The following is a 23,929-nucleotide window of genomic DNA, read 5'->3' as shown; positions in this document are numbered from 1 at the left end:
ACTGCGGGAGGAAGAGGTGTGAGGAGGGGTTGAGAGTGAGAGAGAGAGAGAGAGAGAGAGAGAGAGAGAGAGAGAGAGAGAGAGAGAGAGAGAGAGAGAGCGAGAGAGAGAGAGGTGGATCAGTGTTGGAAAGAGGGAGAGAGGGAGTAGGGTTAGGAGGGACAGGGGTGAGCGATTCTGGCAGATGTGATGCCCAGTTTATCGTCCATCCTGTTGTGTTGTTTCTTAGGTGTTATATTTTTCTTCCAAATATGTTGTTGTTGTTGTTGTTGTCAAATTGCCGGATGTTGAGAGATTGCGAGGAATATGATGAGGCAAGGTTGGGGGGGGGGAGGGGGGCATCTCAACAGTGTCGGAGATATGTGAACGCTACATGCTGCGGAATAAATGGACTTGTGCCATGCAATCAATCACATTGTTTAGTGTCCGTTTAGCGACATAACACATCCAAAAGATGACACACACATTGATGAATCACCCGGCCCGTGAAACACAAGGATGACAGTTTATAGCTGGGTCATGATTCAAATCCAGGCTCCACAGAGTGAGCATGCGTACCTCTCAGCTTTCTCGCCATGGTAAGGCGATTCATTATGTCATAACTGAAAATATTTTTTTCTCATTGTAATCATATAATTTCTTTTGCCTTGCTTCCTCCGGTATAGAACCGCGGTATCGCCATGGTAACTTGAAGAACACACCAAGTGGCTTCACCGAACACTCCACAAAACGGTTGAAGAAACTTTTAAAAGCGAAACGTGTAATTTTTATTTGTATTTATCTATGCCGAGATGACAGGTCGCATAATGGAAGCACAAAAAGGGAAAACGTTGTGGAAAATAAAATTTCACTTTTTCAGTGAACCAGCCACCATGTTGCACCACAGAACAAAACGTGGCCACCGCAGGTGAGTGACCCCTGAACTTTGTTGAAGTCGATCAATATGCGGCAAGGTATGCAAGTCGATCGATTCAGTGTGAATATTGTAGAGTGCTCACCAAGTGGCTTCAGCATTCCAATGAAACGGTTGATAAGAAACGGCTCGCTTGGCACGCGATTAGCAATCACCGGACTGTCGTATTAAACATACAGCTCGCAGAGACGCCTGCAAAGTCAAATATGGAAGGAAAGCAGATAATGGCCACCTGAGAGCAAACAGAACCACAAAGCCACATAAATCCAAATTCGTCAACACTTCCTGCAAATGCCAAAAAAGGTAGATACAAAAGGCGTTGCCCTTGTGGAGTGGCAACGGTTAAATGTACCATTGCCTGATTGTGTTGTTGTGATCGAATACTGAATTCCATGAAACCAGAAATGGCTTTTGTTATGATTAAAAAAAGAGATGTGAGATCGTCTCGACTTCCTTGCTATCCAGTGCCTTGAACTACAAATCCAGGTCGTGCTTGCGTGAATTGTCACCTTCTGAAGACCGTGTAAAAATGCCTCTTTGGAGTGAACATAACCACTATAATTACTTCTTGCTCTCAAAAAAAAAATAAATAAATAAAATAAAAAAAACTTTGTTCATGAGTTTAATATATTTAGTAATATTTCAGGTATCGCATTGAAGAGATATCTGGATACTAACTTCCCTTTAAGATTGATGACCTTTTGAGCCCTTTCTGGTGACATCAATGACGTCATCAAAATAATTGCATTACCAAATTATAGCTCAGTGTTAGTGTCTGATTTGATATTGTTATCGAATTCATTATGATGCTGGATAAAGTTAGAATCTATGCTGTTAAACCATAAAATGAGAAGAAATGAAAACTATCTGTTTCTAGGAATTTCTTGTTCATTTTTCCAAATTTTCCCTTTCGTTTGAAAGGGGTTTACATAACAACTGTGTACCTTTTGTCAACTTTCTTGACATTAAAAACCTTGTCTATGTGTCTTCTATTTAAATAGTGTTTTTGATGTTCTAACTTTATTGGTATGTCTGAAATTAGGCAATCTATTGACGAGATACATTGATTTTAACTTCCCCTCAAAATCGGTGACCTATTGAACTCTGGTGACGTCATCAATAATGTAATCAAACTAATTTTAATACCAAATTGTAGTTTGGGCCAACACCTTTCAATTATTGCCAAACATGTATGTTTTGTCGAAAGCTGATCCTCTGTAAATCCCAAAAGTGTCTCGCTTCCCAGAATTTTTAGCTAAAATTGTTGCATGTAAAAGTTCAAAGTTTGGGCCATAATTTGAGTTCGCAAGAGCTTTTGCCGAGCACACAACATCGAATCTATGAGGAATGGATACATCTACCAAAACGTACATTCAAACAAAGTATTACAACCATCCCAACTTCCATCAGAATTTTACGGCCTTGGCCGACGATGTCGTTTGCCCTGGGTCATCTTCCATTTGCTTGGACGTCAGCCAACATCACTGCATTACATAAACTAGAAGGGCACTCAGTGGAGTGCATACCTCGACGTGTAATGCCTGATCCACGAGAACATATCGGGCCCAATACATTTTTGAAATATCATGCTCTACAGTACTATATCGTTTTTGGCCTTATCTTTCAATGGTGAAGAATCACTTTAAAAATTAAATAATTATTGTATCATCTTCACCAAAATCGAATCAATTCGTCGTGGTCAAACACCCAACCTGTCCACTAAGTTTCATCCAAATCCGACCACAACCTTTTGAGATATCATGCTATATATTAGTTTAGACCTATCTCTCAATGGTGAAGAATCGCTTTAAAAAGTTTATCGAATCCGGATTCAGATCCTCACCAAAATTTATTCAACTCTTCCTTGTCACACACCCAAAATGTCCACCAAGTTTTGTCCGAATCTCTCCGCATCTTTTTGGGATATCGTGCGATGTATCATTTTTGGCCCTATATCTCAATGGTGAAGATTGGAGTATCCGAATCCAGATCCAGATCTTCACCAAATTGTAATCAATTTGTCCTTGTCACACACCTGACATGTCCACCAAGTTTCATCCGAATCTGTATGATTTTTTTGAAATAGCCTGTTCACAGACAGACAAACAAAACAGACAGGGATGAAAAAAATAACTTCCGCCCACCTTCGGTGGTGGCGATACTTCATAGATACTAGAGATACTGGAGACTTCATGGAACTGCCCACACAGTCGTGAGAAACTTGGACATTGGAAGGGTCATTTAAACTCTTGCTTTGCGTTTCCGAGCACAATCTTTACATTTCCTACGAGCCGCCATTTTGTCCGAATTTTGATATTCCTTAATGCTGAGAGCACAAGCTGCACATTTGATTTGTCAAGATGGTGTAAAAAAATGGCATAATATTTTGTGCAAATACTGCAAAACTGGAGGTTTTTAGAAGTGGTAAGAAGGCGACTTGTGTACTACAGTGTTTAAGTCTATAATTCATCCATACTAATAAGTGTGTGTGTGTGTGTGTGTGTGTGTGTGTGTGTGTGTGTGTGTGTGTGTGTGTGTGTGTGTGTGTGTGTGTGTGTGTCAGGATGTCTCCTCCATAACTGCCAAACCATGAAACCTCGCAGCCTAAAACTTTGCATGCATACTAAGAAAACTCCAAGGAAGTGCAAGAGTGAAAATTGGGTGTTTGGGTTAATTAAAACACCCCTTTTAATGATAATTAACAGCCTTATTTAATTATATCCTTCATCAGGCACTTCCTCGGTCACCGCCCTACATGGGATCTTAAGGAGTATCTTAAGTAACCTCACTGGGGTCTGAAGCCGCCAAGTTTTTTGGCCTGCTCTACCATGCCTTGACTTGGAACAGGCCGCAACGATTTCTTTACAATAATTGTTTTTTTTCACACTTTCCTCACTCGTATTATCGAATGCCTGTTCATCATAGCTGTGAATCGCTGGGTACATTGCAATGCTTATAAACGCCCAGGGACATCAGCGTCCTTTGCTTTATTTCAGTTCCGCACATGCGATCACTGTGAGAATCTTAAATTTAGTAGAATTAAAAATATTTAAGCCCCAGAATAGAACTTACAAGCAGTTCTGACTCTGAGAAATGTGTTCATTTGTCCAATGAGTGAACAAAAAGATCCAAAATTTGATTGGATCTGGAAGAGCTGGTTGAGACTGGGATGCTCGTTTGCAAATGGCTAGCTGGTGTACGGATCGCAGTTGGTGAAGATGGAATGCATCCTTTGTTGCTGGCAGAGAACGAATATCTGTTTCCTTGTCATGAAGAGATGGCAACAGAGTGCATTTATTTTTGCCATACAGTGCAAAAATTCATTTCTTGGCTGAAATGACACCTGTTATGACATCTCAGGTTTCCTCAATGGTGGCATATTCTGCTGGGGGCCCAAGAACGTGCACACAGTCCAAAGGAGTTTTGAGTGAGTGTGGTTTTCCAACGAAATAAGGGTCGCTGACAGTGTCACATCCTGTTATTATGTATGCAGCCAAGATAAGAGTATTGCTGTTATGTCTACTGTTGGATAAGTAGAGGAAAGATAATCAGCTATTCTGTAGCAAGGCAGGATTACTTTGGTTCTCTGGTTTGGAATGGAGCATGACAAGGTAATTTTACAGATCCAAAGTTCATTTAATTCAGGCGTGTGGGATATATGGGAGTTGCCATGATTACGATATCTATGATATTACGATATTGGCTACAATAACCACGCTGTTGCATTTATCTGCTTTAATGCAGAAGGGAATATTGGCAAATAGCCTAGTGTCGGCCTCCTCATGGAGTAGACAATTTAAATCAGACAATCCAGAGGCTGTATTTGTTGTTAACCTGATGGCTGGTCCAGGTTAAAATCCTCCAATGATGACTTGACACTGATCTAGGATATTTTTGGTATCCTTTGACCAAGACTCTTGAAAGAAGTTCAGTAGCCTCTCCTTGTTCTCCATTTTACAAATGAAGTTTCTCCACTAGAACACAGATAGAGCAGAGTGGGGACTAAAGGTCTTGAGATTCTGTGTATCTTTTCGTCTGTGGTATCTTTCCTCATATTTCAGACTACTTCATGGATTGATGTCATATCTGTCACCAATGATGTGAATTACATCACAACCAGCTGGTTTCATACTCAGAATGTTGTGAAGGTACTTTTGCTGCAGTTGATCAAAATTTGTGCATCCCATACCTTGCAAATGTTGAATAAATACCATCATATCAACTCCCATGGCTGTATTTTCTTTGGAACGAGGAAATTGATCCAGCTCCTCCCAGTAAGAACCCATCATACAAGGGTTACAAGGACTATACGCACTGGAGGAGGCCATTTGGTCCATCATGCCTGCACCACACCAATACAAGATCTAATAAATCCGTCGTGTGCAGCCTTTTGGTTGCTACACTGGTACTCATTTTGTCGACCTCAGAAGGATGACAGGCTGAGTCAACCCCCCGGTGTCAATTCAGCGGCCAACGGGGTTTGAACTAGGATATCAAGCCACCACCCTTTCCACTAAGCCAACAGCAGGGATCATACTCTCCAAAGCCATAACATAATCTACCTTGCTGCCTTTTCTCAACCCGTATCCAGATGGGTGTCCCTTATCTGGTTGAAACAGTGAGCTCAGGTAGTTTTCCCATTCATGTGAAAAAAAAACTTCCATTATCCCCAACACATTTAGGTTTTGTGCAAAGCATAGGCTTCTTATCACAGCACTTACTTGTATTTGTAGTTGTTTCGTTTTCTGTGCAGGAGTTGTTTGTTTTTTTTCCCCCTTTTCAATGAATGTTTTCAGGCATATATGTCAGTTTTACTTTGTGCCTGTTTTCATCTTGTGCAATCGTATGAGCTTTCAGTCCCCTCTCTTTTGATTCCACTCACTCGTTGGATGAAGCCAATTGGCCTGTTCAAATGTTTGTGAGGTCTGTGCAATTATATCTGAAGGGGTTGATCATCTTTTCTGTGACTAGATATTTCATTTTGGTTTCATTTCCTACTGTGATCCGTACACCAGCTATCCATTTGCAAACGAGCATCCCAGTCTCAACCAGCCCTACCAGATGTAATCAAATTTGGAAGCAAACAGAACCACAAAGCCACATAAATCCAAATTCGTCAACACTTCCTGCAAATGCCAAAAAAGGTAGATGCAAAAGGCGTTGCCCTTGTGGAGTGGCAACGGTTAAGTATACCATTGCCTGCTTGTGTTGTTGTGATCCACAAAAGTGCGATCTATCATCAGATGTCGAATACTGAATTCCATGAAACTAGAAATGCCTTTTGTTATGATTAAAAAGAGATGTGGGATCGTCTTGACTTCCTTGCTATCCAGTGCCTTGAACTACAAATCCAGGCCGTGCATGCGTGACTTGCCACCTTCTGAAGACCGTGTAAAAATGCCTCTTTGGGGTGAACATAACCACTATAATTACTTCTTGCTATCAAAACAAGCTCAAATGAGCTAAGATCCTCGTCCTCTTAATGATGACGTCATAAAAACGAATATGACGTCATTGTGATGCATCAGGTTTGCGATAAATTATCTGTGCTAATGCCCGGCTTGATTCCCACAAACAAAATTCAAACAGCTTGCCTAGTTTCGGAGATAATGGTATGGGGGATTTCCATTAGCGGCGATATTATGACGTCAACTTTATTTCTAGGAATAATTTTCAAAATCGGAGATGGTTACTGCCTGCGTGTGGGCTTTCTGCATATACATGGCAAGTTTCACGAAGATCCAATGAAAACTCTGAGTTGTGAAACAAAAAATGCCAAAAACTAGGAATGACGTCATAAAAATTGATATGATGTCATCGTGATGTATCATATGTGTGGTAATTCATCTCTGCTGATGCTCTGTTCGATTCCCACAAACAGAATTCAAAAAGCTTGCCTCGTTTCAGAGATTTTTTTTTAGGGGATTTCCATTAGTGGAGATATTTTGACGTCATAACTTTTTTTCTAGGAGGAATTTTCAAAATCGGAGATCGTTACTGTCTGTGCAGGGTATTTTTACATATATATGCCAAGTTTCAGGAAGTTTCGATGAAAACTGAAGGCTGTGAAACAAAAAAGTCCACAAGAAGAAGATGAAGAACAACAATGTGAGTAAGACTTAGAGATCCTCCACGAGGATCTAAAAACTTTGTTCATGAGTTTAATTTGTTTAGTAATATTTCAGGTATCGCATTGAAGAGGTATCTGGATATTCACTTCCCTTTTTGATTGATGACCTTTTTAGCCCTTTCTGGTGACAACATCAATGACATCATCAAAATAATTGCATTACCAAATTATAGCTCAGTGTTAGTATCTGATTTGAAATTGTTATTGAATACATTATGATGCTGGATAAAGTTAGAATCTATGCTGGTAAACCATAAAATGAGAAGAAATGAAAACGATCTGTGTTTCTTGGAATTTCTTGTTCATTTTTCCAAATTTTCCCTTTCGGTTGAAAGGGGTTTACATAACAACTGTGTACTTTTTGTGAACTTTCTTGATATTGAAAACTTTGCCTCTATGTCTTCTTATCTAAATAATGTTTTTGATACTCTAACTTTATTGGTATGTTTGAAATTGGGCAATCTATTGACGAGATACATTGATTTTAACTTCCCCTCAAAATCGGTGACCTTTTGACATCTAGTAACATCATCAATAATGTAATCTAACTAATTTTAATACCAAATTGTAGGTTGGGCCAACACCTTTCTATTCTTGTTGAACATGTATGTTTTCTCAAAAGCTGACCCGATGTAAATGCAAAATGTATTTCCCCTACCTCTAATTTTTTGGCCAAAATTGTTGCATGTAAAAGTTCAAAGTTTGGGCCATAATTTGAGTTCGCAAGATCTTTTGCCGAGCACACAACATCGAATCTATGAGGAATGTATACATCTACCAAAACGTACATTCAAACAAAGTATAACAACCATCGCCACCTCCAACCCTTATTTTGCACGAGAACTCACTTTGACTCCCTTCAATGGTGGTAGGTGGCATTGGACCCATAATTACATGGGGTGTACAGGTTGGAGAGATCACAACTTCTTATATTATACGGTTATAAACGGGCCCATAAGGAAACATTCTGATTAGAATGAAAAATTGCGATTTTCCTCACTGACAATGCAATACAGTATCATCACGATTCGTTGTCCAATGGAAGAATTGCCAAAATATTGTTTCTTAATTTCTTTCAAAGATTGAGGACTCTGCACTTGGAAGAGCTTGTACATAAAACATATGAAGATCAAAGACATCAGTGGATATGAAGTGTACTTTAATTAGAATCACGGGTACGTTTTCACACTGTCTCTGGAGTCACAACCCGATTGTTTGTAGTCACCTCTCATGTTTGTGAGAATCGAATCTTAGTAGACAGCTCAAAGGTAACATTTTCCCTCTGAGTTATCCAGAGCAGGTGAGTTATTCTTTAAAAAAAAAAAATCAGTTGTAATTGAAGATACCGATGACTGCCACACTTTTCCTGATAACTTTTTAATCCGTCACATCATCGATGCAATTGATTACAAAAGAAGAACATTTCGTTATCATTCTGTCTCGCTCATGGAGTTTCATTAGATCTCAATGAAATTGTTTGATGTGACATCACGTTTGAGGATCAACATCGTTGCAGGCACATGGACGAGGCCATAGTTTTTGTCGAGTCAATTCCACTTGGAATGAAAGCCCATACTGCATTCAAATAAAATAGTTCCCTTACGTTAACTTTAACTCAGGAGGATGTCATAAGGCCCATCAAACTTGTGCAATGGGTGGCAAACTTTAATTGCTGGTCCATGCTCTATCATTTCAAAATGCTGGGCATCAAGCGAGGAAGCAGCACATACCATTTTAAAAGTCTTTGGTACAACTTAGCCAGGGGTAGGTTTGAACCACCGACGTCCGAAACTAAAAGCAGACACTCTAACCTTTACGCTCTCAACCAGTGTGACCACTCCTCATTTTCATAAATGCCAAGGTGAGCCAATGAAAAAAGCCAAGTATTCACAAGGTTTCGGAAAAGCAATGATAATAGAAAACCAAGATGCCAAGGTGAACAACAAATAGCCAAGATCTTGTGAAAAAAGCCAAGGAGTGGTCACACTGCTCTCAAGTCTGGCAAAACCACAACATTTATCCTCACTCATACATAAATCCAGCCCAAGGAAATAATCTTTCCTACTGGTCCTGATATGAAATGCAACATCACATTTTCAAAAGAAATGTTTCTAATCAACTTTTTCAAGGGAAGATGTGATTGTACAATAAAGAAGATTTCCCCCCCTTTATCAAAAACTGCCTGGCTATGTGAAAGGGAATGTATAAAAGGCAACACTCAGTCTTAGAAGCATCATTCACTTGTACTCGCTGTGCACAGTGTGAAGGTCCGAGTTCAAGCGACACTTTTCTGCAGAGACAACAGAGTTCGATAAGAATGCGTGAGTCGATGAATGCGGAGGTGTTTTGTTGCAGTTAGTAGTTTAATAGAACGTTATTTAAATTTAATAACTTGTTTGAACACAGTGTACCATTTTGTTACTCCTGCTTTTCACTCACTTTTGCCTCATGGTAAGTTTGAACAAATAACTAACGCAGATCCAAGGTCGGAGGGAGAGAGACAGAGACAGAGACAGAGACAGAGACAGAGACAGAGACAGAGACAGAGAGAGAGACAGAGAGAGAGAGAGAGAGAGAGAGAGAGAGAGAGAGAGAGAGAGAGAGAGAGAGAGAGAGAGAGAGAGAGAGAGAGAGAGAGAGAGAGAGAGAGAGAGAGAGAGAGAGAGAATGCAACAACGGTGATTCTTTCATCTTTGCGACCTATATTAAAAGGAAAAATGTAAAAACGATCGATATAAAATTTCCCAAGCTATTTTTGGTGAAAGCTATACGATGTAATCGACAAGTTTAGTTTGACATTGATTTGAGTGGCAGAACATTTGGAATTCAAGGATTCCTGGAGAGGAAACAGTCATGCAGCATGGCTTTAGGAATCGTCGGTCATTTGTACTTGCAGTAGGTAGGGGGAGGGTGAAAGGTGGGAGAACTCGGGGAAGGATGAGAGTGAGAGAAGACTCAGGTGAGAGAGATGGTTGGAGAGGGTTATGATTGTGGGAACAAATAGGTGAGAAAGTTGGGTTGAATGTAGGAGTGTAAGAACACAGGTGAGAAATCGTGTGGAAGGGTTCGGTGTGAGGTTATGATTGCGGAACACTCAGTTTACACACCTGGACTGAAACTGGGTTGTTGTAGTGTCAGTTTGAGGAATAGCACGACTGTGGGAAGAGATTACAAAGCAGAAGTTATAATATTTATAAAGTCGCTTTAATCATGTCTAACTATGAATGTATTCATGTATGTAATTCACGATGACCTCCTGCCTCGTTCCCTTTTCTCACCCTCTACCTGTCCCGTCTTTCCCAACAGGTTCCTGGACTCTCCTGCCCGTCCTCCTTGCTCTGGCACTTAACGTCGTAAAAGCAGAAAAAGGAAAGAAAATAGAATATTCAATCCTACACGAGATCACTGATGATATTAAAACCACATTGAAGGTAAAGTAGTCACTGTTTATTTGGCAGCGTTAAGTCATACCTGGAAAGCACTCCGAATGTTATGATAATAAAAAAATTTTCATTCAAATCTCTCAAATAAAATAATTTTCATTTAAATCATAAAGTATTCCAAACATGGCCAAGGCTCATGGGTACAATAATTTCACAATGATAATAGATGTTTAACCCTCAAAACTAACCACACCTGCTCACCTTTAGAATACATCCATTGTTTATTTCCCTGTCAATTATGTACAGGAAACTTTCAAACTTGTTATTTAGCTTGCACAATTCAATAAATTGGAGATTATTAAAAGTGAACATTCAAAAAATAGAAGTTGTGGAGAATTTGCAGATAAAATCTTAATACATACCCCTACCACCCAGTCTCATCCGCCTCCTCTCCCCACCCCTCCCTTCTCCCTCCTCCTCCATGGCCATGCCTGCTCTCATCGTCTCCCCTCCTTAAAGCTTCCCTCTCACTCCTCCCTCTCAATACAGCCACCTCCTCCCTCTTCAAAGCAAGCTTCACTCTCTTCCCCTCCTCCCACCCCCCCCTCAAGCTTCCCCTTACCCTTCTCAAAAGCTCCTCCCATACTTTTTTCCCTCATTTCTCCCTCCTCACCCTTCTCCCCCAAATGTCCCCCTCACCCCCCTTCAAATCTCTCCCTTGCTCCTCCTCTTCAAATCTTCCTCCCCAAAGCTGCACCCCTTCTTCCCACCCCTCAATTCTCATCACACCTCCCCTCTTTCCACCCCCGAAGTTTTTATTCCTCTCCTCGCCCCTATCTTCTCCCGCCTCCCCCATGGCCGTGCCTGCTCTCTTCGTCTCCCGTCTCCCTCAAAGCTATCCTCTCACCCCTCCCTCACAAATCAACTGCCTCCTCCCTCTTCATAGCAAACTTCTCTCTCTTCCCACTCAAAACTTCCCCTCACATTTCTCAAAAGCTCCCCCACACCTTTCTCCCTCAATTCTTCCCCCTTATCGTTTCCTCTCAATCCCCCACCTAAACCCTCCCTTTCAAATCTCACTCCTCACTCTCAAATCTCTCAAATCCCCCTTCTCAAAGCTGCCTCCTTCCCACAACCTCTCTTATCCAGCTTATTCCTCCACCTCCTCCAATCTCCAATTTCCCTTTTCCCCTTCTCTTATTACTCCCCACTGCTACTCATCACTTCACCACGAAGCCATTTGTCCTCCTCCATGTCTGACCCTCTACCCTAGCTCTTCTACAATCTGTCATCAACTGTCAACAACTCTCACTACCTCCACCTCTCCTCCATCCCCTTCCCATCCCTTACTTCCCACTCACCTCCCCTCCCTCTTCCTTAAGCCGCTGTCACACCTTGACGATTTAGCCAGCGTATGCCGACGTATGAAAAATTTGTTTGAAACGCTGGCACACGTCGAATACGTTATGGTTAAGTTTTGTATACGTTAAGAGCACGCTGAAGCACGCTGGCATACGTCGTAGTACGCCGAGCTCGTCGACAAATTTTAACATGCTCAAAATTTTTCGATGTATGCCAGCGTATGACTCACACGTTCCGCATACACTGGCCATAAGTTGTAGGCACGTTACGTGATCGTTGACACACGTCGACACACGTTACTTGTAAGTTACTCATGAGTCGAAATGCGTCGAGGTAATGTTTAGCGTCAGTGTTCCAGACTCCATGGTTTTTTTTTCTTCTTCTTCGGCATGACGGTGATGTTGACACTTCGATTTCTAGTGCGGTTATAATATAATCTATCTATAATTCCAGCAATGTGTGTGTGTGTGTGTGTGTGTGTGTCTGTGTGTGTGACCGCTGTTTCTCGACAACCGCTGGTCCGATCTAATTGAAACTTGCCAGATATATTGCTGGGGACCTGAGGATGTGCCTTTTCAAGGTTTGATATTAATCGGACAAGTGCTTCCCAAGTTATGGCCATTTATCAAACCGATGACAAGACACGTTGTTGCGTAGGCGTGGCCGATGGGGAAGGGAAGCTCAGCCACATTCGCCATTACGGGTTACAACGTACGGGCTTCCGGATAATGATGACTTCGTGTATTATAATAATTCCTCGATTTCTCATGCGCATTTATAGATAAACACAATGCCCCAAGTTATGATCGTTTTCATATTAGACGGTGCATACATTTCGGTAACATCAGAGTGCTGGTATGCTCCGAACCAGGAAGTAATTTTTTCTCTCTTCTCTTTTCTTTTTGTTTTTCCTTGCCACAACATTGTGAAAAGGTAAAATACGTTGGCGCTAATTGAATATTTGGGTATTAAAACTAAATTGCGAATAATCGTAACTGCAAATAATATGCGAACCTCCGGGCCACGCACGTACGGGCACGTGAGAGCGAAGAAACGGCCTGTGTGGTTGTTTGTTGCTCGCGGTTTGAATATTAATTTATTTATTATTTAAAAAAAAAATTTGTTAGTATAATTACTAACACGTACTAGTATAATTAATCGGCTGCCACTCAACAATTTAAATCATAACCGCACTAGAAATCGAAGTGTCAACATCACCGTCATGCCGAAGAAGAAGAGAAAAAAAACCATGGAGTCTGGAACACTGACGGGTTCCTCCTGCGTGAACCCCATTTTTATAAACCAATTCCCTAAATGCCGCCAATACGCCATTATACGGTAGCTGTAAGTTGGGAACACGTTCAGTAAGTTCTGTGGTCGTCTGGACGACGTCAAATACGTCTACATACGTCAATATGCGTTGGAGATACGTTACACATAGGTTCAAAGCACGTTACTCATAGGTTATAAATAAGTTTTGGGTACGCTAAACATTACCTCGATGTGTTTTGATGAATGAGTAACTTACAAGTAACAAGTGTCGACGTGTGTCAACGATCGCATAACGTGCCTACAACTTATGGCCAGCGTATGCGGAACGTGTGCGTCATACGCTGGCATACGTCGAAAAATTTTCAGCATGCTTAAAATTTGTCGACGTACTATGAAGTATGCCAGCATGCTCTTAACGTATGCAAAACTTACCCATAACGTATTCGACGTGTGCCAGTGTATTCGGCAAATTTTTCATACGTCGGCAGACACTGGCTAAAACATCAAGGTGTGACAGCGGCTTGACACTTCGATGTCTCGTGCGGTTATGATTTGAATCGTCGAGCGGCAGCCTTTTAATAGGTTATGCCACGTGATCGTCGGCGATACGCTGCCGCGCTATGCATACGTTAGACCAGCGTTTCTCAACCTTTTTACCCTTGTGGAACCCTTGAAATAGTTTTCATGTCTCAGGGAACCCCTGCATAAAATTATTATATACCTATATTAATATCTCGCTCTTTTATATTTATATCGTAATTCACGTGGTAAATATAATATATTTTTTTCAGATACCTGGTTTAAGGAAAATATGACCCCTTTTTGTCAAATGTATTGGCAATGAAAAAAAAAAATACTGCTCGTTTGAGACCTCACACCGAGGTTTTAATTCACAAAAAAGAAAATCTTTTTTAAATAAATAAAAAAAAACACACCTCATGTAACTTGATCAACAAAACTTAAACAAATAAAGCTGAAGCAATAAAGGTAAACAGAAGAACTAACAGAGAGAGAGAGAGAGAGAGAGAGAGAGACAGATAGAGACAGAGACAGAGACAGAGATCGAGAGACAGAGATCGAGAGACAGAGATCGAGAGAGAGAGAGACGGAGACAGAGACAGAGACAGAGACAGAGACAGAGACAGAGACAGAGACAGAGACAGAGACAGAGACAGAGACAGAGACAGAGACAGAGACAGAGACAGAGACAGAGACAGAGAGAGAGAGAGAGAGGGAGACGGAGACGGAGACGGAGACGGAGACGGAGACGGAGACGGAGACGGAGACGGAGACGGAGACGGAGACGGAGACGGAGACGGAGACGGAGACGGAGACGGAGACGGAGACGGAGACGGAGACGGAGACGGAGACGGAGACGGAGACGGAGACGGAGACGGAGACGGAGACGGAGACGGAGACGGAGACGGAGACAGAGACAGAGACAGAGACAGAGACAGAGACAGAGACAGAGACAGAGACAGAGACAGAGACAGAGACAGAGACAGAGACAGAGACAGAGACAGAGACAGAGACAGAGACAGAGACAGAGACAGAGACAGAGACAGAGACAGAGACAGAGACAGAGACAGAGACAGAGACAGAGACAGAGACAGAGACTTCACGCTAGGAAGCACAGAGAAGATAGATGGACACCGTGCATGCGTCCCGTACTTGAGTCAGTCACTCAATGATACACGAATCCGCCGCGTACAGGACGTCCACTAACCAGTGAGGGCGGTTTCACACTGGCGCCATATAGACATCGTTAAATACATTCCCTATGGTTGTTATAATTGTAAATAATATAAGAGGTTGAAGCCTCTATTATAATAAGCAAGGAGTTTCCAACAATATGCCGTACGTGTATAGTAAAATTACGAATATTAAATCAAACAAAAACTACTCAAAAATACATTAGCCTATTTATTATTGTTTCTCGCGGAACCCCTAGCGACCTCTTGCGGAACCCTAGGGTTCCGGGGAACCCCGGTTGAGAAACACTGCGTTAGACTATCGTTGGGCATAGGTTGTGAACGCCAACATGCTAAGCATTCGTTGGTAGAAGTTATCTATATGTTATCGAAACGTTCTGTGTACGTTACCAATACGTTATGCATACGTCCAACTCGTTATGAATATGCCAAAAACTGGAAAAAAAACATCAATAGTTCAGCGTACGCCAGCGATTTATATACATTTTGATACGTTGCCATAAGCTGGCTAAAACTTCAAGGTGTGACAGCGGCTTTAATAGTGTGGACCTCAAACATTCAGGGCCTTTGCTCTATCTAACCTGACAGATCTCTCCATACAGGTTGCCACTGACAAACCAAACATAATCTGCTTAACAGAATCTGCTTAATCTGCTTTCCTCCTTCAAGATGTCTCTGACTCCTTAGTTTCTTTCCCTGGTTACTCCCTCCTCCAGTATGACAGATCTGAGCCTCATCCTGGTGGTGTAGTTGTTCTCTTCATGAAAAACTCTATTCCTCACTCTCCATGCACTGCCCTCACTCTTCCACACACCCCCAGGAATACCTCTGGCTATGGCTTCCCCTCCACTCCCACCTCTTGTTTATCTGTGTGCTGTACTGTCCACCAAACAGTGATGACTCCATTTACATCTCGCTCGCTGAAAACATGGACCAACTTCTATCCTCTCATCCAAACTCTCTCTTCCTCATATGCAGTGACTTCAATTGCCATCATGTCAGTTGGCTTCCTTCCTTTTCTCCAATGGCTTGATTTCCGACCATAAATTTGGATTTACACCAGGTCACTCAACACTGGACATGCTGCTTCTTTCTGCTCTCCCAAAAATGGATGGAGATCCAAAATGCCAAACATGAGAACAGAGCAATCTCCCTCGACATATCGCGAGCTTTCGATATGGTCTGGCATCCCGCATTGCTCACCAAACATTCTTCCTATGGTATCCAAGGCAATCACCACTCATGGCTCATGAACTTCCTCTCCTATCGCAGTCAACGCGTGGTTCTTAATGGAATTCTCTCATCTCCTCTTCCCATCCAGGTTGGAGTTCCTGAAAGCAGAGTTCTGGGCCCTGTGCTTTTTCTGGTTTTCATCAATGATCTCTCTGACTCTCTGCAAAATCCTCCTCATTTCTTTGCTGATGACTCCACCCTTTGCCTTACCATCTCTCTGATCAGCAAGCAGCAGCCTCTTCACTCTCTGCAGACCTGGATAAAATCACAAGCTGGTCAAACACTTAGAATATGTCTTTCAAAGCTGACAAATCTCACCCCACCCCCACCCCCTTGAAGAAGTCCTTTCATTCAAGCGTTTGGGCCTCTCTGTCTGCCACGATCTTTCCTGGGAAAGGCACATCTCCAAGTTGGCCTCAAAGCCAGTCGCCGACCGAACATCCATTGTCGTGCAAAGTCTGTCCTTGGTACACCTGAGCTTTGAACCATTTACAAAGCTTTCATCTGCAGTATGATGGAGTACTGCTCCCCCCCCCCCTCTGGGCTGGAGCTCCTGCCTCACAGTTAGTTCAACCTCATGATGTGGAAACCAAGGCTTTTAGGATCATTGATGTCTCCTGCGATAAAGCTGAGTCTTTGGGTCTCTCACTGGAGGCAAGTTGGTGGTCTTTCTGTCTTCTGCCATCTCCTCTCTGGCCTTGCCCCCACCCCAACTCTTTCTGTGATCTGTCCCCTCTATATGTCCTCAGGGTGCTCAAGATATGCCAAAAAAACCCCTTCTGGTGAAACCACCAAAATCAAGGTCTGATGGAGTACTGCTCCCCCCCCCCTCCTGGGCTAGTGCTCCTGCCTCACACCTAGCTCAACCTCATGATGTGGAAACCAAGGCTTTTAGGATCATTGGTATCACCTGCGATTAAGCCGAGTCTTTGAGTCTCTCACACTCTCACCGGAGGCAGGTTGGTGGTCTTTCTGTCTTCTACCATCTCTTCTCTGGCCTTGCCCCCACCCTCCCCCCACTCTATCTGTGATCTGCCCCTCTATATTTCCTCAGGATGCTCAAGATATGCCAAAAAAAACCTTCTGGTGAAACTGCCAAAATCAAGAACCACTGCTCACCTTCACGCTTTCCTTCCTCTTTTATTCCGACCTCTGGAACAAACTCCCACACTCTCTTCAATCCCACTTCCACCCTCCAGGTCTTCAAAACAGCTGTTCACTCCCATCTCATATCTTCCCCATCCAAAATCTTGATCCTTACTACCCCCGTTAATCCTTTCCTTCCATCTCATTTTATAAAATATTGACATGCACAGTATCACGAGTGTTAAAACAATATTTATTTTTCAGGACCATCAACTGGAATCAGTAAAGTATTGGGTTGATAAGAAAAGACTTATCACAGCTTGCAAGGTAAAAAATATACTGCATCTACGAATGATTCAAATTAAATTGTTTTCATAAAGGGATGGCATTACGTAATCACTAACCACGTAATATGCATTGTATTATTGAAAATGTGACGTCACGTCCATTGTTCCTGTCTTTTCATGTGTCACCCAAGAGAAGTGTAACCGAATGTTTGAAGGAGTTCATCAACATACTCAACAGACCTCAAAAAAGCAATGTGAACATTAAAGAAATCGACCACCTGAAAGAAAAGATCATTCATTATTTGGGGGCATGCAAGATCCCGGTAGGTACCTTGCTTTTAGTTGGGCACAGCTGCCTCAAACGACCAAAATGCGAGTTGAATCCCCTTATTTTTTACCTCCTTCGCCCGCTCGGTGGTGCAGAGGTAGCATACTTACTTTTGAGCTGTCTAATCTGGCTTTGGTTTCCAACGTGATTATGAACAGTCAGATTTGTGCGATGTGCTCCGCTCCTCAAATGTTCGGCTGGCCAACCGGGTGTCCCGCATTAGTTGGTGGCCATTGAAGATCCCGCGGTGTCTTTCATAGAGTTGGCAAGTTATTGCCAACACACCCTGAACAAACTAGAAATTTCTGTCCACAGTCACCTTTAGTGCAACGTCAGGCATGTGCAGCCACTTCGAAAAAGACTTGTGTGAAACATTTTCCCCAGCTGACGCCACAAGAAGATTGGATAATTGGGGCTGTGAAGGAAGTACAGTAGTAGTAGTAGTAGTAGTAGTCGTGGTATAAGAGTACCACTATGGCTACAAATAAAACTTCAGACGAAGATTTTTGCTATCAGTAGGAATGATATTTTGATCACACTTTGTGAACGAGTCAATGGGGCCACTTTCACCGTTTAATGAGCTTGTCGCGGTAACTGTGTTGATCGTGTTTCTCTGTGGGTGAACATATCCAGGAAGGTGACTCATTGAATTCTTTCAAGATTCAATGAATATAGATATCTCTTGCTTCATTTCTCAGTGGAGTACAACACATGGAAGATGCCAAGTTAAAGCTATGACAGGGGATTCCATTGTTGGCTTGGTATAGAATGTACAATTATCCCCCAAACAGGCGTCAGCCTGGCGAAGGTTGATATTTTCGGTGCTGCCAGAGCCTTATACTCTGGACAGACTCCGTCCGTCTGCTGGAGCCTTATGATCTGGCAGACAGACGGACAGTCAGTCCATCTGTCAGGTGACCATGCGTTATACACAGTTTACCATCTCCACTGCCAAAAAAAATCCTTGTTTAAATACGATTGGAATGGTCTGTAATGTAGCTGGAACATCACCACAACGGTAACTTTTAATTTGGCTTAAATTGGACAATGCTTGAAACCTTAAAGAACTGAGTCTTACAGATAATTCTGCCACTCAACATTGTTGGAGCAGATGATCAGGTCACCTTAACAAAGTTGGCTTGGCTGCTTTGGCAATGGCATGAAAGGTGGATGGAACCAATTAACGAGCAGCTGAGGCTTGCTTAAGCAATGATGCAACTAACATCGAATTGGTATTTCATGGCTGCTCTGATACACAATCAAAATATTAGTTGGCTTGGTCATGTCTCGTTCTGAATCTCTGGGTTACAGATAAAAACTTTACAGGTTCAATTTGGGGAACCCGGGTTCAAATCTCTTATATAATACATGTTTGTTCTTTGTCTCGTTCTCTGAGAGTTCAAGTGTCCTTGTAATTCATGCAAAGAAACACCGATGTCACTACTCATGTCTTTGTCCTGTTATTTATACTCGATTGTGACGGTGGAATCGATTCTTTCTCTGTCTTGCATATGATTGCCATGCAAGCTCCACCATGAGCCTCAGACCACTATCAAAGAAAAATAATACATCTGTGGGTTAATAAGATCCCACCTCCATCCAGAAACATGATCCGAAAAAATGTTTAATCGCTCATGATAGCTGATAAACATCTTTATTTTCTCACGTGGTATGCTCTGTTCACAGGCCAGGCCACACTTTGAGAATGAACAATGGAGGTTAAAGAAGATCCTGATAAAAATGAATGAATTTCTGCATTCCTGGAAACACAATCACAAGATTGCGAGGTGTCGGATCCAACCGATGCACGGTCCCACACCTGACCTGACCTGATGCAACTTACAATACAAGATGATGTCAAAAAGAAGCGGAATGACATCATCTACACTGTGTAAACGCTTGGATCCACTTGCATAAAACTGATAAAGTAATGTTGGAACCATCTCGATGCTAATAATAATCATCATATCGTTACAAAGAATTCTGTTTCGAGCAAACTACTGTTATGCTGATATTTACATTAAAATTATTTTTCCTTCAAAAAGACTAATTATTCATCACAGTGCTGGAAAAAGGTGTGGGGAAGTCGAGGGAGGTTGTAGTGGAAATGAAATAAACATTTAATTCACAATGGCTACAGGAGGTTAAATAGTGTTGAGTGCTCTGGAGTCTTGTGACTGCCCACGGATCACAATCAGGTGACCACGCCAAAGAAGGTGACAACCACACTGTTGACTCAGGGATCCCGTTGTGGCCTGGATTCTGAGCAGTTGGAAGAACTAGACGTTTTAACCAACTGCAAGTGAAACAGGACTCGTGCCACAATGTTTGTGATGGAAAACAAACTCTTTATTTGAAATTTATATACTTTGAACGCCAGCTGATTATCCTATCTAATTGGAACTCCATTAAGTACTATTACGTGTGTGTGTGTGTGTGTGTGTGTGTGTGTGTGTGTGTGTGTGTGTGTGTGTGTGTGTGTGTGTGTGTGTGTGTGTGTGTGTGTTGGGGGCGGGGGGTGGGATTAGATGTTACCAGAGCACAGATATGTCTGGTGTTGGCTTAATATTTAGGGTGGTGGGTTTGGGATCCTAGGATCCTGAGTTCAAATCCCACTTAGCTGTTGAATTAATACCAGGTGGGGTTGACTCTGCCTATCATCCTTCTGAGGTCGGCAAAATGAGTGCCAGCTTGTTGGTATCTTGTGTCGGAGTGGCGACCCGTCCAGGATTGTGCCCAACAGCCCAAGAGACTGCTTAAGCAACACCAACGCTCTGCACAGAGTATGGTCCCAATGGATGGAATGGATGGAAGGGTGGAGGAAGGGAAGGCAGCATGAGGGGAGGACAAGGGAAGGCAACCAGAGGGAAGGGCAAGGGAAGGCAATGTGAGGGGAGGGAGAGGGAAGGCAGCATGACGAGAGAGCAAGGGAAGGCAGCATGAGAAGATGGCAGAGGAGGGCAAGGGAAAGCAGCATGAGGAGAGGGAAAGGTAAGGCAGGGTGAGGGGAGGGTCCATCCGGAAATAACTACCATCCAGACACGTATGGAGATAACCACTGCCTGGACACATGTGGAGATAACCGTTCGGATACGTGTGGAGATAACCACCGTCCAGATATGTTCGGAGACAGAGAGAAGGGGGGGGGAGAGGGGTCGGGGGGGGGAGATGGGAAGGGAGAGAGGGTACGAACGAGGAGGAGAGGGGGGATTTCGGCAGATGTAACATCCAGTTTAATGGTACACACATTGATGAATCACCCTGCCTGCCTGTGAAACACCGGGATGACAGTTTATAGCTGGGTTGGGATTCAAACTGATAAGTGTAAATCTGATTTTTCTGCTTCTTGTTTTTCATTGTGCTGGTAAACTAAAAGGTTATTTTACATCACTTAGGCCAGATAGGAATTAATAAATCTCACCCACTCTGATAAGGCACTAGGATAAGTCAAAGGTGGTTTCATCATGTCTTCCCATAGTCTCAAATCAATTGTTGCAGCAATATTTTTCTATATTTCATCCAAACCTTAGTTTATTCATCCGACAGCCAAACTCAATCGGACTTGTGGCAAATAATTTACTGAATGTCTTCTTGCTTGCATCTGGCAATTTTTTGGGAGATGGTGTTGAAGCCATAATCCAGGTATTCAGTGGAAAACAGCGAACTGGTATTTAAAGGTACAAGTAAAACCCTCTCCCTGTGGTTGCGAAATATGTATCAATGCCCCCCTCCCACAGGCATGGGTTAGTGGTTAAACAACTTGCACCATTCTCTGTGTACAGGTGAAAATCACATCGTCTCCCCATTCTCACCGACTGCCGGAGGGAGGAGGAGGTAGGGGGGCATAACCTGACCCTGGGCAATCTGAGCACATATGCAAAATATTACGGAGATTGGCCCAACCATTTTTGATTCTTTAATGATCAGATGTACAGAGAGTTGTGAAACAGCGGCTCCCTCCAGGACAGGTTAGGGGGAGAGGATATGTGGAAAGAGCATGAGGTGCTGAGACGAGAAGAGCTGAGAACAAAAATAAATGATGCCAAAAGCAAGCTGCAGAGTCATCCGCTGAAGGACAACAACGAGCATCCAAAAACAGCCAGCAAACAGCAGAGGTCCGTGCCACAGACACTACTGACTGGGGAACAAGACAATCAAAAGACAGACAACAAAGAGCAGAGGTCCATGCTGCACAATTACCACAAGAAAGGCATCAAATAAAAAGGCAAGATAAAGAAGATAAAAGAGAGATAAGAAGAAAAAAAATCTTCAGCTATTGCTATGACAAGAAAGTTTCAAATGAAAGTGAAAGATGGACCAGCCCATGCTTGTACAGCGTGTCATCAACTGCAATAGGAATAAATGTCTGCATCTGTCAGATGAATTAAAGGAACACATATTCAGCTTTACGTGGAGCCGACGACACATGATAATGGTCGATTTTGAGTGCGTCAGACATGTCACACCACCATGAAGAAAGGTAAATTGCCTGTTCAAGCTGTGGCTAATGGACTGCATGTAGAAAAATAAAAATAAAAACCTGAACAACTGACAAACTTTTGAACTCTAGAACTCTGACATATAAGTCAACGAATTCCATTTATGGAAGATGATTGGCTTACCCAAAGGGCAGCAAAAAGCAATTCATGATCCAGCTATCAACATTCTTACAAACCTGGACAATGTCTGTTCTCTATCACCACACCTGATGAACGATGCACAGATATTGCCCATGAAATTGAAGAGAAAATTAGTGTTCAAGGAGCATTATCAATATGACTGTATTTGACCTCAAAATGTGATGTCTGCCTTTATCTGGCTGAAGGAAAACAAAAGTTTCTACAAGGACATAAGTATCTGTCGTGACTGGAAAAAGCAATTTCCTGACTACAATCATGATTTCGGGAAGCCTTGTTCAACATTCCTCGAGTTGATGTGGTGACCATGTCCAATGCGAACAGCAAAGAACATAGAATTTGTACGATTGCTACTGAAAATGACATCACTCCTAAAGCTGCAAAATATGAATTTGTGGTACATGACAATGACATTTCTGGCAATGGAAACTGCTGCTTCACTGCTCTCAGTCTGGGAATGCCTTATGCTGGTTTCCAAACCCTCCCCTCAGAAGTACTCCACCAGAATGTAGTTCAGAACATTCATTGTACGACCAAGACTTTATAACTGGTCCAGAAGGTCCACAAAGCGCTCTAATGGTCACGATGTTCGAGGTCCGAGGTTGCCACTTCTCTGATCACGATGTTGTGCACATGGCAATAAAGATGAATGGATAATCTTCGGTCAATAAATTGTGATAATCTAAAAATTCATCATTATATATTTGTGTCAGACACTATCGAAGTGGTAAGATTGAAATATTTTCATAATTTTGTTGCCACCTTATAGAAGTATGATATTGTGTTTTGAGGAAGTTGTTTAGCCATACACATCTTATATATTATTTCCGAGTTTGTGGTTTCGTGTCGCGCTATCTTCGACTTTGTTCTGCGCTCGAGTAACGTGATATTCGGCTGACATTATCTCAAAGACCATATGAGGTGCATGGTACAAAAAAAAGTAAATAAAATGGTTCTGAAACAGTGAAATCGTGCCAAAAACGGACCATGCAATGACAGAAGCTGCAACATTTCAAATGCCTCGACAGCTCCGAACACTCTTCGCTACTATTCTTATCTACTGTAACCCTCAAGATCCTCTACAACTCTGGGAAAAGCACAAAGCAACAATGATGGAAGACTTCACAGACCTGCGCCACATGACTTTAGAAACAGCACAAGACTGTGCTCTCAACCACATACAATCTACACTGGAACAAAGCGGTTTCACATGCAAAGACTTCAGCCTTCCACAGCTTAACCCCAATACATTGGCACAAGATCTAACTGCAGACCCTGGCTTTGACATCATCCAGGAGAGCAACAAAGCAAAAACACTGTTAAACATACTGAACAATGAACAACAACAATTCGTCAATCAAATCCTCGGAGACCTGGCTGACATAAAGAGAGAAGACCAACCTAAATGCAGGGCCTACTTGTAAGACGGACCTGGAGGAACAGGCAAAACCATGTGCTACAACACTCTTATCTCAGCCTTTCACGGCGAAGGTGAAGTTGTTGCACCATGCGCATGGACAGGAATAGCTGCAACACTTCTAAAAGGTGGCTGCACTGTTCACAATCTCTTCAAACTGCCAGTACCA

The 23,929-nt window shown here is 42.4% G+C and overlaps 1 protein-coding gene and 1 pseudogene across 3 annotated transcripts; one reads left to right on the top strand and one right to left on the bottom strand.

The window, feature by feature from the left end:
• The first annotated feature begins 535 nt into the window (after positions 1 to 535).
• Positions 536 to 19,750, top strand: LOC147013033 (uncharacterized). 3 transcript variants are annotated; one of them, XM_085854489.1, is made up of 6 exons: positions 7,003 to 7,021; positions 9,304 to 9,364; positions 10,350 to 10,474; positions 17,356 to 17,418; positions 17,570 to 17,701; positions 19,393 to 19,750. In XM_085854489.1, exons 1-6 carry the CDS (start codon positions 7,007 to 7,009, stop codon positions 19,537 to 19,539), a joined length of 543 nt encoding a protein of 180 aa, XP_085710615.1. In that variant the 5' UTR covers positions 7,003 to 7,006; the 3' UTR covers positions 19,540 to 19,750. The 3 variants fall into 3 exon arrangements, with proteins under 3 accessions (XP_085710616.1, XP_085710615.1, XP_085710614.1); XM_085854490.1 differs by lacking the exons at positions 7,003 to 7,021; positions 9,304 to 9,364 and adding an exon at positions 536 to 578; XM_085854488.1 differs by lacking the exon at positions 7,003 to 7,021 and having other exon boundaries at positions 9,212 to 9,364.
• Positions 3,982 to 5,577, bottom strand: LOC147013034 (uncharacterized; annotated as a pseudogene).
• Positions 19,751 to 23,929: the final 4,179 nt, after the last annotated feature.

This window comes from Eptatretus burgeri, chromosome 14 (assembly GCF_056783735.1).
Source record: "Eptatretus burgeri isolate ZD-2024b chromosome 14, Ebu_testis_v1, whole genome shotgun sequence".
In the NCBI taxonomy this organism is placed as follows: Eukaryota; Metazoa; Chordata; class Myxini; order Myxiniformes; family Myxinidae; genus Eptatretus; species Eptatretus burgeri.
The sequence above is the reverse complement of the archived record's forward strand: the minus strand, read 5'-3'. Positions and strand labels throughout refer to the sequence as shown.